General features: G+C 36.1%; 1 protein-coding gene across 1 annotated transcript; it reads left to right on the forward strand.

Annotated features, from left to right (window-relative positions):
- The first annotated feature begins 1,887 nt into the window (after positions 1-1,887).
- Positions 1,888-6,591, forward strand: LOC114260895 (uncharacterized). Its single transcript, XM_028201102.2, has 4 exons — positions 1,888-2,389; positions 3,615-4,240; positions 5,045-5,560; positions 6,238-6,591. Exons 1-4 carry the CDS (start codon positions 2,131-2,133, stop codon positions 6,481-6,483), a joined length of 1,647 nt encoding a protein of 548 aa, XP_028056903.2. The 5' UTR covers positions 1,888-2,130; the 3' UTR covers positions 6,484-6,591.
- The last annotated feature ends 8,891 nt before the right edge of the window (positions 6,592-15,482 follow it).

A 15,482-nucleotide genomic window follows, 5' to 3' on the forward strand; every position in this document is an offset into this window, starting at 1 on the left:
CTCAATTCCAAGTTGAATACATGCTAGTTGTAGCATTTCACATGCCATCTTTAGAATAGCCGAGCCTATCTTAGTTGCATTTTGCATGTGTTGCATTAGGCATTTCTGTATAGTTAGGATCATGCATGGGTTTCTAACATAGCTTTTGTTTTGGGTTGGAGTACTCGGTAAGTGTTTATGCTTTAGCATCCTTGCATGTGTGTGAGTGACTGCCATGATAGCATGTTTACCATGAGGTTATATGCTTATGTGATATAACTACCTGAATGCCTGTGGGTGAAGGTTGGATTATTTGAATTAGAATAAATGCATTGACTGTGAGTTTTAAGCCCACTAGATAGTGGCAAAATCATATTTTTCTAAGCCCACCCGATGGTGGCAAATCCACGTCTTAGCCTACTTGCGGGTAGCACCATCAAACCACTTTAAAAAATAAACATGAAATGTTTTGTTCCAATTCAGACGATCCAGTCTATACTTGTATGCTGTGCGCATCACACAGTAAATCTAGGCTAATAACCGGAATAAGAACGCATAAAGTTTTCAAAACTAGATATCATGGTTAGTAGAGGCCGATCTTTGATCGGGCAAGCGGGGGTGCTCGCGAAGTGACCTTCCCCAATCGTACCGAAGTTCCCGAGCCGAGGTAACTTTGGTGATGACGGACACGTGGCCTTAGGCAACGAGTCAGGGTTTCCTAAATTTCCCAAAAATAAAATATTTAGGTGGCGACTCTGTATCTGGCAAAGCAATTCATGTTTGGCACTTCTTTCAAAAAATCTGTTTTCTCAAAACGATTTGCCAGATTTGGACTCTTTGGTTCAGATTAAGAACCGTGACAATTTGAGAGTCCGAACTGTAGTGAGCCCAAAATGAACAGAACGGGACTCATCCTCCTGGGGCGTTCGGGGACATCTACACTTCCATATTTTATGAGTATATAATATTAGCGGCTAACACACGTAATGCGTGTCACTACAAAAAATTAAGGTTTTAGAGACTAAAATTTAGGGACAAAATTATTTTTTAGGTACCAAATAATTTTGTTGCAAAAAGTTTCGTCATTATATTTTTAGTGACAAAAATTGGACATTGGTGATGAATTATTATCTTTTGGGACCAAATTGTTTGTCTCAAAAAATAAACCATTTTGAGATCAAATTATTTTGTCCTTAAAAGTCTATTTATTAGTAACATTTTCAAAATTTTGTCGCTAAAAGCCTTGTTTTTTACTTTTCAAGACGACATTTTAGCGACTATCCTCATGATGATGGAAATTGGTCCTTAAATATCTTTTGTAACAAAATTTTTACTTTTAAATATCAAAATATTTGATCTCTAAAACTCTTAGACTCCGTTTGGGAAGATAGGTTGTTGGTTTTTTTTGGCTATTTTAGTCATAAAAGACAAAATAGGCTATTTTAGCCACAACAAACAAAACATCACATTCAACCCATAATCATTACACTATTCTCTCACAAAAAAGTCAAAAAGTCAAAAAATCCTTCCCAAACCAAGCTTTTTAGCCCAGACCAAAATAGCCAAAAAAGTCAAAAAGCCAACCCACTTCCCAAACCAACCCTATATGTTGTAATGATAATTTAAATAAGTAAAAATAAAACAAAATACGTATTACATTTGGCATTTGAGTTAGGGATGGGTTGGGGCTAAAATAGTCACAAAAAGACAAAATAGAGTTTTTAATCACAAATTAAAAATTATCGTATTCAAATTATAATTATTTCACATGATATTATGAATTTTTTGTTTTAATTAAAAATGACAGATTTGTGACATAAAGAGAATAAAGCAAATGTTCAAACACCACGTCCAACCATTACTTAAGATAATAGTATAGATAATATCATTTTTATATTATAAGTATGCATCCATTCCGAACAGCCCCAATCTTTTCTCCTGGTATAAAAGAGGAGCATCATCTTACCCCGTACGCATACGTATTCCCAATATTTTGGAAAGATGATTAAAAATTGGTTTTTTTAATTTTTTTAAATAAAAATTGTGAGAAGTAATATGAGTGAAAATAAATTAAAATCTGACTTTTAATTTTTTATTTTCTTCCCAAATGGCCCCTCCATTTTACAGCTTCTCTGACAAATCTATTTACCAATGGCACGACCCAGAAGAAACCCACCTTCCTTTCTTCTCACTCTTCTTCTGGTTTTTGGGCTTTTTTGTGTGAAGATTGAGACTAGGAATGAAAGAGATGATGATCAAGAAGAGTACATATCAGCAGTGGGAGATCCAGGGATGAGAAGAGATGGGCTGAGAGTGGCAATAGAGGCTTGGAATCAATGCAATGAGGTTGGTGAAGAAGCTCCATTCATGGGCAGTCCTAGAGCTGCTGATTGCTTTGATGTTTATAAAGGTAAACCTCAAGCTACTACTACAGCACTACAAACTAAAGGTCTATTTTCAGAGTTATTTTTTTTTATCAATCCATGTTGTTAGATAAATTTTACTTTTCAAAATACAAGTTGTTCTATATTTATTTTATAAACGTGGGCTGTTTATTGAAGCAGGGTTGAAAACACGGGTTCAATGGTGAACTTGTTTTTAAAACACAACTGCAATTAAGACAATTTTAAAGTTTGTGTTTGGAAAGCACCATATTAATGAAATTGTGTTTTCAAAATTAACATGACTTCTGCCTTGTGCTCAAAACGCGATTTCACAAAACAACGTGAATAGAGAAGTTTGTTTTCAAACAAAAACCTCCATTTTCACATTGAGTTTTTCTTCTTCTTCCTTTTTTTTTTTTTTTTTTTTTGTCTTTGGTTGCTTATAACATAATTGTTTGATAGAAGTCTAATTCTGTGATCGGTTCTTTTATTTCTTGTTTTTGTTGTATTAGTGTATTTGATACTCAGGGTTAGGGATGCTTTGGAAGATGGTTAAAAGTTAGCTTTCGGTTTTAACCAAACTTTTTGGCTTTTTCCGAAAATCATTTGAAAAAGTTGATAAAAAGTTTTTTTTTTACTTTTTTACTTAATATTTGTTTATTCTATCACATCATAATCAATTGATCAAAATACCGCACCCAATTTAGAAAATTTACATTTTCAACCATGTGGCTCATTTTGCATCTAAAGAGTACAACTGTAATTTCACATTAAATTTTTATCTACCTTCCCAAATCACTTTCAGGCTAAAAAAAGTTTGTTTCTAACTTTTTACCAAACTGCAAGAACGCAGCTTTTAACTGTGGTCTCAGAGCACCATTTAAAATTTGTCATTTAAATAAAAAGCACTATGTTATCATTGGATTTTAGTACAACAACATCAAGGTTCTGTTAGCTTAACAACTATTCTCTTTTGTAGTTGAGAGACAGAGGGAGTAGTTGTAACTTGTATATAACCAAATCCAACATAATATGATTAAAAAAACAAAATTTGTTACTAAAATGTTTTTCTTCAACTCTTTTTGATTTATTTGTAATATTTTCAATGTCCTTGATCAGCGGTGGTTGTAACTAGCAAGTAACCAAATCCAACATAACATACAAATATATTTTTATTTTTTTCTTCAACTTTCTCAAATTCTTATTCTTAACTTTTTCATTTTTTATTTTTAATTAAATGTTCTTGATTAGGGAAGGAAACCTTCTCCATTTGCAATTGCATTCCACACATACTAGTCCATAGAGTTACAGAGGTAGACAACAAGCTTGGAGTGGGACAACCTTTCCCCGGAGGGCGACCAGAGGCATTGACCAACATCAACCTATATGCTGCCGAAAAAGAGCTCTACTTAGGGTCTAAATGTCAAGTTGAAGACAAACCCAATCCATGGCAATTCTGGATGATCATGCTCAAGAGTGGCAACATGGACACTTATGCAGCCAACTGCCCTAAAAATGGTCACAGGGTTGGACCATATGGTCCTAACCATGTGTTCCCTTGCTTTGGCAAAGGGTGTATGAACCAACCATTGATTTATCATGACTACACCACTTTACAAGGGCCTAATATAACTACACTCAAAGGAAGGTTCTTTGGGTCATGGGACTTGGATGCTGATTTGAGGAAAGGTATTGTAGAGAAACTTTCTTATTATTCTGTGACTTGGGAGAAGGAACTTGCAAGAGGAAGTTGGGTTTTTCATTATATCTTGAGGACCTCAACCAAGTATCCATGGTTGATGCTTTACTTGAGGTCCGATGCCACAGCTGGATTCTCCGGTGGGTATCATTACCAAACCCGAGGAATGTCAAAAATTGTAAGTCAATTTTTTTAAGTGATTTAAAACATGGTAAATTACATTTTCACTTCTTAAAAGTATTATCCAATTCTTACTTTGATTCTTTTAAAAAAAGGTTATCACACTTTGGTTTTTCAACAATCAAACTTTTTACTTGGTTGGTACATTTGCAATAGCCTTTTTTGTTTTGTAACAAAAAGAACACGTAGCACAAGAGCCCCTAACCCAACCCATATCCATGGGTAACTATGAAAATATGTAAATTACACTTTGCCCAGTTTGATTTCTAAACTATATTCCAATTTAGCCTAATCCACAATGTTTGTCCAAATTTTGAGGGAAAATGTCACGTTGGCAACAATATAGCACCAGATAGACCCAAACCTAGCCAAACCACCTATCCTCTTCTTTTCCCTTATCTTTCTCTCCCCTTATCTCTCTCTGTTCTACTTCTTGCCACTATTGTTGACCTCTGTTTGCCCATTACTCTCCCTCCACTACAACCAGCCACCAATACCTCAACAGCACCATAATTAATCCGAGTGTACCACCATCAACCACATTACTAGCCGTTGTCATTGCCACCACTTCTATAACCATCAAAATCACCACACCATTCACGAACTCCACATCCATAAATTCAGAAAATGTTTGATAGTTGAGAGATCAAACTGGGAGAATCTTTTCTTCAAAAATCAAAGTGAGAAATAGACAATACTTTAGGAGTGAAAATAAAATTTACCTCAAAACTTTGAAGGTGTTGCTTTTTGTGGTTGCATATGACTAGCATATTAGTCATACTAAACATCATGTATCGTGCAGATTCCAGAATCACCAAACTTCAAAGTGAAGTTCACCTTAAATGTGATAAAAGGAGGTGGTCCAAGAAGCCAATTCTACTTGATGGAAATAGGGAGCTGTTGGAAGAACAATGGGCAGCCATGTGATGGTGATGTAGCTTCAGATGTAACCCGATACAGCGAGATGATACTAAATCCAAAAACACCTTTGTGGTGCCGAGCAGACAAACCTAGATTCTGCCCGCCTTACCATACATTCCCAAACGGTGTTCGTGTTCATCGCAGTGACATAGCCAACTTCCCTTACGAGGCATATCACTTGTACTGTGCCCCTGGAAATGGAGAGCACATTGAGGAGCCAAACATTTTGTGTGATCCATTTAGCAATCCTCAGCCCCAGGAAATCTTGCAAATTGTGCCTCACAAAGTTTGGGGTGATTATGGGTACCCTACAGAGAAAGGGCAGGGTTGGATTGGGCACCCCAGGACATGGGAGCTTGATGTGGGGAGACTTTCTCAATCTCTTTACTTTTACCAGGTCAAAATTAACTTCTTTACTAATGATCTTCACTTCCCCTAATTTCCATTGATCTTGATGAAAATAAACATATCAATTACACTCGTTTATTTTAGCAGGAAACATTTTTTAACGTAAGAAAAATATTTTTCAAAAATATTTTCAGTAGAAAACTTTTTCCTATGCTTGATTACGAGGTTGAAACTAATGTGCTAGTGATTGTGGAAGCTGTTGGTGGCAATGGGGGGGTGGTGATAGTAGTAGTGGCAACGTTGGTGTGAGTTTAGTTGACAAAATATTTTCCACATTTGAAAAGCGATAAATATTTTATTTCTAAATAAGCTTGTTTCCATTTATCACAGTAAATGTTTTCTATTGATAACAGAAAACTTTTTTTTGTTGTTGTTAATTTTTGTTTTCCATCGTACAAAACTTCAAAAAATATAGACAAAATTTTGAAGGAACATTTTTCACTAAAAAAACAGAGGGTTACAATATAAAATGGTTCTACAAAAAGCAGAATGGATGGGAAATGATTTAATTCACTTTAAACATGGGATATAAAGCTTTAATGAGTTAACCCAATGTTGAATTCCTTTTTTTTTTTTTTTTGTCTTTTCTCTGTTTAGATAATAATAATAAAACTAATAATGAGTAAAGTTATAAAAAATCTGTTTTATGTGAATTTCTTGTTGCAGGATCCAGGGACTCCACCGGCTAGGAGGCAATGGACATCGGTCAATTTGGGAACTGAAATATATGTAGATCCTGATCAAGTTGTAGAATGGACTGTTAGTGATTTTGATATTCTCATACCCAAGGTTCTCAAAAGTGGTTGCGGTGGCATGGTTGCGATTGTGGGATGTAAAGGCTGTAGTGTAACGGTTGCAGTAATCGGAACAATGATTATTTTTTTATTTTTTGCACAATTTGCGGAACCGTGATTTTTTTTTTATTTTTCGCACAATTTGAAGAAAACTTACCGATACACATATTATTATTTTTTTCAGAATCACATTTATTGAGATTTAAAATAGATTTTAATCAATTTTTAAGTATGTTCCAATATACATATTTTTAAATCACTATAAAAGGAATTTTTTACATTTTATTTCAACAGTTAATGACTTTAAGAATAATTGATTTTAAATGTTTACGAATTATTTTTGACCAATACCTGAACTAACTGAATAAAAAATATTCACAATTATTAAAGGGTTATAAAAATAAAAATTGTGTCGTAAACAAAAATTATTTTTGAGGCATTTTTTTAGCCAACATTTTACAGCTATTTGAATAAAATTATTTACAATTAAGTATTAAATGAGATGATTATAAAAATAAAACATGTGCCATAAACAAAAATTATTTTTGAACTACTGAAAGGAATACAAAAGGTTGTGGAAGACAATCTTAGGGATTGACACAACTTGTTGTTAGATGTGTTGTGAGCTTATAGGACTTCCCAGAGATCAAGTACAAGAGTTACTCCTTATGCCTCAGTATATGGAGCTTGATGCAATGCTGCTTGTGGAGATCAATATCAAGTCCTTGAGTGTAAAATGCCAAGACCATCTAAGTAAGTACTGATCAATATCATCAAAGTATACATTTAGAATTAAAAGGTGTGGATGAAGTCAGAATTTTGGTATTAAATAATATTTTTTTACAAAAGAAAAAGGCAGCCAAAAACTACAATAAAAGGGTTCAACACATCAACTTTGACGAGGGAGACTTGATTTGGAAAACAATACTTCCAATAAGAATTAAAAGCCACAGGTTTGGCAAATGGTCATCTAATTTGAATGGACCATACCAAGTCCATAGAGTCTTGCTTGGAGGAGTCTACCATTCGAAAATTTTAAATGGATATTTGCATCCTAAGAAAATTAATGGCAAATATTTGAAACTTTATTACCCAACTGTATGGGAGGTGTATGGAGTTTAGAGATACTATATGGAAACATTGAGTAAAAACAGTAAACACTTGTGTAAAATAATGATGTTTCATTTCACAAAAATTTAAGTACATTGTGCCACAAATTGGCCCAAAATTCATTATAATGTTTCAATTGTTTCCTTACAATAAGCTCTCTATTCTTGAGTGATGGGAACAATTATATGGTAGTGTTCATATCCTACCTACAGCTTGATAGTCTTAGTGTGTAGTGTGCAACCTCTCTGCATTCTGTTCCAAGGCCAGATAACTACTATTAGCTCATTCTCCAATTTTGTCTTCCTATTCAAGAGTTGAGCCTGAAGTTGTGAGGTAGAGGAGTGTTGTCCCTTTAGCACTGAAACTTCAAAGTGAATGTAGGAGACAAACTCCTTATCTTTTAACAGCCCTTTTTCTACAACCTTAGCCATTTGGCAAATATTGGCATAAAAGTCAATGGTTGCTGCTGCCTGGGTTAAATGGCCTCTAAAGGCAACATTAGATTATTCGAGGAGCTGGCAGCATTTAAGGAATCCATTCTTGATGATTGGTTTCTGTAAAGCCTCGAATAGAATCCTTGAGAAGGTCCTCATGAGCTCTAAACAAGTGCCCAAGTCTACTTGAGGAAGGGAAATGGACTCAGCAACAGATGAGCTTTTAATTATCTCCAGTAAGAAGTCAATTAAGTCTAGTGGCTCAGTATCACTACCAATTGGTAGAGCTAGTGTAGATGTATTAAATAAGCTCGCTAGCTGGGCTTCAAAAATGTCCATCTCCTATTCTGAAAAGGGCATTGTAGAAAGATCACTTGTGAAAGGAAATGCGGGAAGAATTGGTACGGGAGAAGGAGAGGAGGATGCCTCAATAGCATCTATGATCTTGGCCACCTGCAAGTCTAAGGAAGTGGGACTGGAGCTAGATAGTAAAGGAAGTATTGGTGTGCCACCAGTGCCACCCTTAGAAGTACTAGCTGCCACTGAAGTAAAAGTGGCAACAAGGGTACTCTCATAAGGCAAAAGGGTAACCAAGACTCTGGATGATAGGGAAATAGGCAGAGGTGAGGCAATGGACACCAACGGCAAACTAAGAAACTCAGTAGTGCTAGGAGATGAGGAGGATAGAAAGATTGGCATATCAAACCTCGAAGGAATTAAGGAAGAAGCCATAGGGAATGTAAAGGTAAGGATTAGAAGTATTGTTTGCAGGGGCTCTACACTCATTGAGAAGCTGGTGTCTTCTTTTCTTTTTCCCTTTAAGGTTTCTAACTCTGTGGAACTCAAGGGTGGCCTTTCAGTTCTTCCCCAAGAAAAAAAAAACTAGCATTAAATAGGAGAAGGACAAGCCAGTTGTTGTTGCATTTCAAAAGAAAGACGTATAAGGGAAATACTAACATAAAAGATATAAGAGATAAAGGGCATCATAAAGGGCTTAAGAGAATTACCAGTAGTTGTAGTGGTGGTAGCTGGAGAGTTGCGAAGAGTGTGATATTTAGCAGCTCTGCTTTTCTTTCCATCCTCTTTTTGTGCTGCCTCAACAGCAGCAACCTCCTCATTTGAGATTTCCTGTTGCCTCTTTTTCTCTGATCTCTGGAACACAATAGCCTCTTTGGCATGTTCCTTCTCTACTACCTTGGTTACTGCTTCATGAGAAAAATCCATGATAAGTTTGGCAACAGGTGAGGTTGGCCTCTTTCTCCTTTTCAGGAGAGACTCATCTTTCTCTTCTTCCCCTTCTTTTGAAAAGACCTAGGTGCCTCTTCCACAGGCTCAAGCTTGAGTTGGGCATTTCTTTTCTTTAATTCTTGTTGTTTTCCCTTCAATGTGACAAGGGCTTGTGCTCGCTAAGGTGAGGCCTCCTACGAAGCCCCTATACCAGTGAAAAGAAGCACTGAGGATAAGAAAGGTATAAAAGAATGTGAAAAAAGGAAAAGGAAAAGGAATAGTTAAAACATGTACCTTTCTTAATGGTAGCCCTAGTAATTATGAGTGAAGGGGTTGAAACAGCAGGGATGGAAGCAATGGTGATGCTAACCTCCTTGGTTTTGGCTGGCCTACCTTAGAATGTCACATCCAACTTTTTTAGCAAATCCAATGTAGGAATGGCAAGACGCACCTCCATGTTGGTTGACCACCAATCTTGAAACCGTCTCATGACCCCACTATGGCCAATGAAAGACACAAACTCAAAGCTAGTGGTATCCTTTAAAACCTTGATTATTGTTTCATCTAGCCTGAGCCTTGAAACCTTCAAGTTTCTAGTGTCAATGTTAGAGTTTGAGAGGCTGTAGAGAGGGATTGGGATCCCCTGGGTAAGCCTGAATTGCCTTGCGAATTGGGTAGGGTAGTAAGCCTCAACAATGCATTTGTAGGCCTTGGGCTTTAGGGTGCCAACCAAGAGCTCCCTTGGAATTAATATTGAGGCCCACATCTCCTTGTGATTAGGCCTGGAGCAAATAGTGTCAACCAAGAAGACCCTCAGTCAGGCTAGCCCCACATTGACATCAAAGGGGTAGAAAAAGGAAGGGTGAATAGAGGCTATGAGGCTATGGAAATAAGAAAAATAATAGGCAAAACTGGAAGGGTTTAAGGAAACCATGGCATACTTCTCTTCATAAGTGGTGGACCCTTGCACCAAGAATTTCAAGCAACGAGAATAGAAATCGGGAAAGTAAGCAAAAAGCCAGAGTTTGAGGACCCAAATAGGGCCTTCTTGATTGGGTTCTAAATGCCTTTCACAAAATTGGGAGCAAACCCTATACATATGGCCTAGAACATAAGGGGCCAAGGTTGTCCTCTTCTTCGAAGCCAGAGCTTTGGCAAGAGGGATAAATTCAGGCATTATTTTTTGGGAAGAGGTACAAAAAAGAAACTTGCAAAACTAGTAAAGAATAAAAGAAAAGAATTCTCGATTGGTCACAGGACCTTCCTCATTGTTCTCTGCTTCTATAAACTCACTATAAGAAGGATTCAAAGTAGGAATAGAGAAAGAAAGAGTAAGGTCTGGGTAATCAGGACCAAAGGGGTCACCAATAGGTGAGAACTCTAGAAGATGACACATATCAGAAACGGTGGAGACCATTATACCACACCAAAATTAAAAAAAATTAAAAGTATAGTTCCAAAAACAAAGAGCAGCTGGGATAAGGAAAGGCTCTTCAGGAATTATAAACTTGGAAAGTCGAAGGGCATCAAGAATGCAGAGGACCTCTAGGTCCTACCCCCTGGCTTCGACAACCCTATCATACCATTCCTCCCATTCTATCTTCAATGCGGGCCAGCAATGATGAGGTCGAAACGTCCTCCAACCCCCTTAGTTGAACTTCCTTTCATAAAGGAGGTAGTGATCTTCCAAGCATAGGTACAAAGGAGGAAATGTAGTAGGGCCCTCAGTACAAATAAGGCCAAGAACATACTCTCCCTTTGCACTGTTGCGGGGGACGAAATACTTTCCATCAATCGCACTATGGCCCTCTGTTTCGTTATACTTGACTATTTCCTCATCTGTACATCTCCTCAAAGCCACTAAAGGATAAAGACGTTTGACAACTGAAAGGTTTGTAAAGGAAGAACTAGCCATTATTGAGAGTTAACAGAGGAATTGAAAAAGTAAGAGCAAGAGTAGGAATGAATAGGAACTGAAGTAAGAACAGGGGTGAGTAAGAGTGGGAGTAAGAGTTAGAAATTGACAAGTGAATAGGTAAGAGCGCGAAAATTATATACCTTATTGTCTAAGTTGCCCATTTAACCTAACGAGTCAATTAGTTCCAAGTTATTTGGGTTTTATTTGACCCATATAGAGTTAGGACCCATTTAACATTTCGAAGGTCATGAGAGTACATTTTTTGGACTTTCTACCAAGTAAATTGCCTTCGAAGTGGCATTCTATTACCTATAGAGAAAAGAAGGAATGTTTCGAAATACTTGACTTGGCTTCGAAATAAATGAGTTCCTTTTAAGCTAGTATTTTCTAGTATGTTAACGAGTTTGAGATCAAAGACATGCATATTAACAAATACAAATCATGTAATTGAAAACGAGAAACCCATGTTTTATTGAGTAAATGAATGGTTACATTGGAGGACCTACTTGAATACATTCTCAATTTCATAAAAGTAAGGAATGAAAAAGGTTATAAGATCATGGAACTTATTCTAGCAAAACTCAATGAATGAATGTTCTCTCTCCAACCTTTCCTCAATCCTATCTTACTAGGGTCGTTTCAGCTGATATGCCCTCACTTGATGGAATAGCTGTTGGGCCTTCATCTTAAACTCTGTATGCTTTAGGGCCTTCTCCACCTTATCTATCTCATCCATGTCAACAGCTTCTCCATATACTGAGCCATTATTCTTGAAGTCTTCATAGTCTTCAAGGAGTTTCTTTGCTTCGTATTGGGTTTGAATACGAGAAGTAGAAATCTCTTCCAATGATTTGCTGGTGGCCAGGGCATTTTTATGTCAGTTAAGCAGGAAAGGGAGTTGGTCCAAAAAGGTATGGAGTCATGTCTGAGCCACTAGATTGAGGGTATGGCTTCGAGAGGCTATATCACAAGCCCATATACGATTCTTGTGAGGGGTGTCGTCTCAAAGCACTTCAAATGATAGGTGGAAGAAGGTAGCAAGCAAAGTTTGGGCTTCATACTGCTGGTAGACAGTGGAAGGAGTTGGTGCTTGGTATGGGGCAAAATGCTGATCTTCGAAAAGGGTGAGTTTTAATTCCTCAATCCAGTTAGGATTATAACAAATAGGAGGTGCAGCTGGTTCCATTCCAAAAGAAGGTAGAAATTGGATCTCATTCACACACTCTAGCTAGTCAGAAGAGCAGAGTTTTGCCTTCTTGGCCAAGTGGGAAGGACTCAATCCTAGAGCTTTAATTGGATTAGGAGTCTTCCGCACTATTTTTGTTAGTAGAGAAAATGTATACCATGCTGAAAGTAAGTTGTCTTTCAGATAGCAGAGGCGATCAAATGGTACATAAGGATATACCACTAAGCTGCAAGAAGAACGAAAAGCCAAAGTAGGGTCATTGAATTCAACAAATCTGTGGTGAATTCGCTCTCTTGTCTGAGGTTGGGATGGTTTTGGCCATGTATCCCAACCAGTAGCTTTTACAGAGAAAGAGACAGCCTTATCCCAAGTAGAGACCTTCGGGGAAAATGAAGAACCTTTGAGGTCCATATAAGCAAGTTTTTGTTCTAAAGGTGTGTACTCTACGAAAGCCTCCATGACTTGTATAAATGAAGGAGGGTAAATATGGTTAATAAATGCATGTGAGTTCTTTCGAGAATGGCCATTATTGTCCAAAACCTCTTCATATGCTTGATCAATGAAGGAAAATGGTTGGTTAGCCATAGAGGAGGTATTACTCTCTTTGTTTGCTTAGTTAGTGTAAGTAAAGGCCAAAAGCAAAGAGGAGTCCAATGTTCTAATTTATGAACATCGTTTGAAGACGGTTATACTTCCAAAGTAATTAATCACCATGCACGTCCCAGATCATGGGCAGTATGCTGCAAGAAAAGCATAGTGCGTGGATCCACTAGTATCACCAAGCCATAGTTATATTAGTACGGGGGGTAATGTTCGTTATAAATTTTGTATCAGCCAATCATAGCTTGATACGTTGTCCATCAGGGGTAGTTTAAGGGATTGGTAAAGATCTCCAATCATCAGAAGGTACGTGGCAAATTATATCAATGGCAATGGATCTGCGAAGCATTGGAACAATCAAGATGAGCAAGGTGACATGGCCAAACAATTGTTGAAGGTTTAAATTCAAATTTGAAAGGGAAACCCAACTGCAAGAGTGACATAGTGGAGGAAAAATGCTTGGAACCATGTCCCATGACCGTGGAAGTTACTTCGACGGTTATCATCCACTTCAACAGTTATTAGCCACTTCGACGGTTACCACCAGAGTATATAAATAAAAGAGAAAGCTAATAGTGGAAGGCCCGAAACCAGATCTAGAAACCAGTCTATTTTACTTTACATTTTTTCAGTTATTTACTTTCTAGTTCTTTACATTCCAGTCCTTTACTTTCCCGCATTGCATTTCAATTTCTTAGGAGTAGTTCTAAGTTAGTATGTTCATGCTGTAATCCTCTTCGAGGTTGTGGAAGTGCGAAGGTAAATTTGTAAACATTGGTTTACTTAATGAAATTTATTTTCTGACACTGTTTTCTCCCTCTTTCTTTTACTTTTGTGATTAGTTTTTCTGAATTTTCTCCTAAAACAAACCAGCAGTAAAAGTCTTATTCATTAAGGCTAAAAGAATTTCAAAGCAATTGTCTGATTAATTGGTTGGTATTTATTCTTTTTGTAAGGACTTATTGATCCTTACTGGGACGCTCCAATTATATTTTTAACCTTCAAAAGCCAAAAAAGCCAACAAAAATTCATCAATTATCTTATTCATTAATAAATACATAAATTTGGCACGACAATATTTCTCATAGCTTTATTGATAGAATTTCAATAAACTTCGATATTTTTGGATTGCTTACTAAAGAAAACAAAAAAAAGATTCATAATTTGAAACAATAAAAAATGATGAAATTTATGCAATAGCCATTTCAATCCGATTGTTGTTTATGATTTTATTTAATTTCGTATTCTTAAATTTAGGTTTGAATCTCATTTCTCTTATATATCTAATTTTTCTGAGTTATCAAAAAATAAAAAATATAGCTTGTAGTAAATAATAATAAATAAATAAAGTTATGAAATTATTTCATATTAAATTAGGAGGGTGAAATTAGGATAACATACATTATTATGGAAAATTGAATAATTTGGAAACAAATTATACAATATATAACTTAATTGTCCATATTAAAACTTCGACAGGACTCCATAGTACTCTTGAAGGAAAATTCTATTTACACACCACAAATTATTTCAATATACACCATTACTTAGTTCATACATGTGATATTTTCAACTTTTGATTTTTTATTCAAAACACACCATAATCTTTCTTTTTTACCCTAACACACAAAAAATAAGTTTGAGTACACACCACCATGCACATCACGCACAATACGTTCACACTGTCATGTCCGGAATAAAGAACTATATCGATAGCGACTGATAACATGACATATCATTTGCGGCACTAAAGAAACAACACCCTCGCGAATTAGACTGAAGAAATTACACTCGTCGACAGCATTGTAACAATACATCGACCTTTGCAGATCGACATCGCACTGAAGAAACTACTAGGTGAAGATATTTGATTCTTACCTCTAAAAATCTATGATTCTCACCTTTGAATATCACTTAGTTTAGTTTTTCCCATTTGATTTCGATTTGGTTATTCATTCTCACCTTCCCATAACAGCTTCGATTTCAAATTTGGTTCAATACTGGTTGTCTAAACATAATATTATTGTATAACAAATAAAATTGAACAAATTAAATACGTCCAAACTTTTTATATGTTGCACAAAATTAATAAGTTCAGACTTTTTATGCTTAACAAATTCAACTCGTTCATCCTCATTATCATTTTTTTACGTATAAAGAATTTACAAATGTTTGGCATGAATAATTTGAACAAAATACTTTTCTTCAAATGTAATTCGAACATTGTGAAAATGTTCAACTCTGGTTATCCAAACGTGTGCTGAACAAAAACATCCTAGCAACTATACGAACGAAAAAATAAAAAATGCTTTGTGCAAAAAACTTAGCTTTTCGTTATTGCATTGTTTCAAATCAACAATATGAGTTCCATTCATGGTGTCAAATCTTAAAAAATGATTAATTTAAATGTTCCAAAATCCTAAATATTCAAAGATACAATGTTTTGAGTTAAGGGGAAGAAGGATAATGGAGAATAGAATGGGGCGAACTTGCTGATAATGAATGATACGAGTATAGTGTATTAGAAAGAGTAGAGAAGAGAAGTGACGAGAAAGAGTAGAGAAGAGAAGTGACGCTAACGATAGAGGATGATTATGGTGTTTTAGAATTAGGGTTTGAGTGGAAAAAGAGATACTCTTATT

The sequence above is a fragment of the Camellia sinensis genome, chromosome 9, assembly GCF_055761805.1.
Source record: "Camellia sinensis isolate YWXY chromosome 9, ASM5576180v1, whole genome shotgun sequence".
Lineage (NCBI taxonomy): Eukaryota > Viridiplantae > Streptophyta > Magnoliopsida > Ericales > Theaceae > Camellia > Camellia sinensis.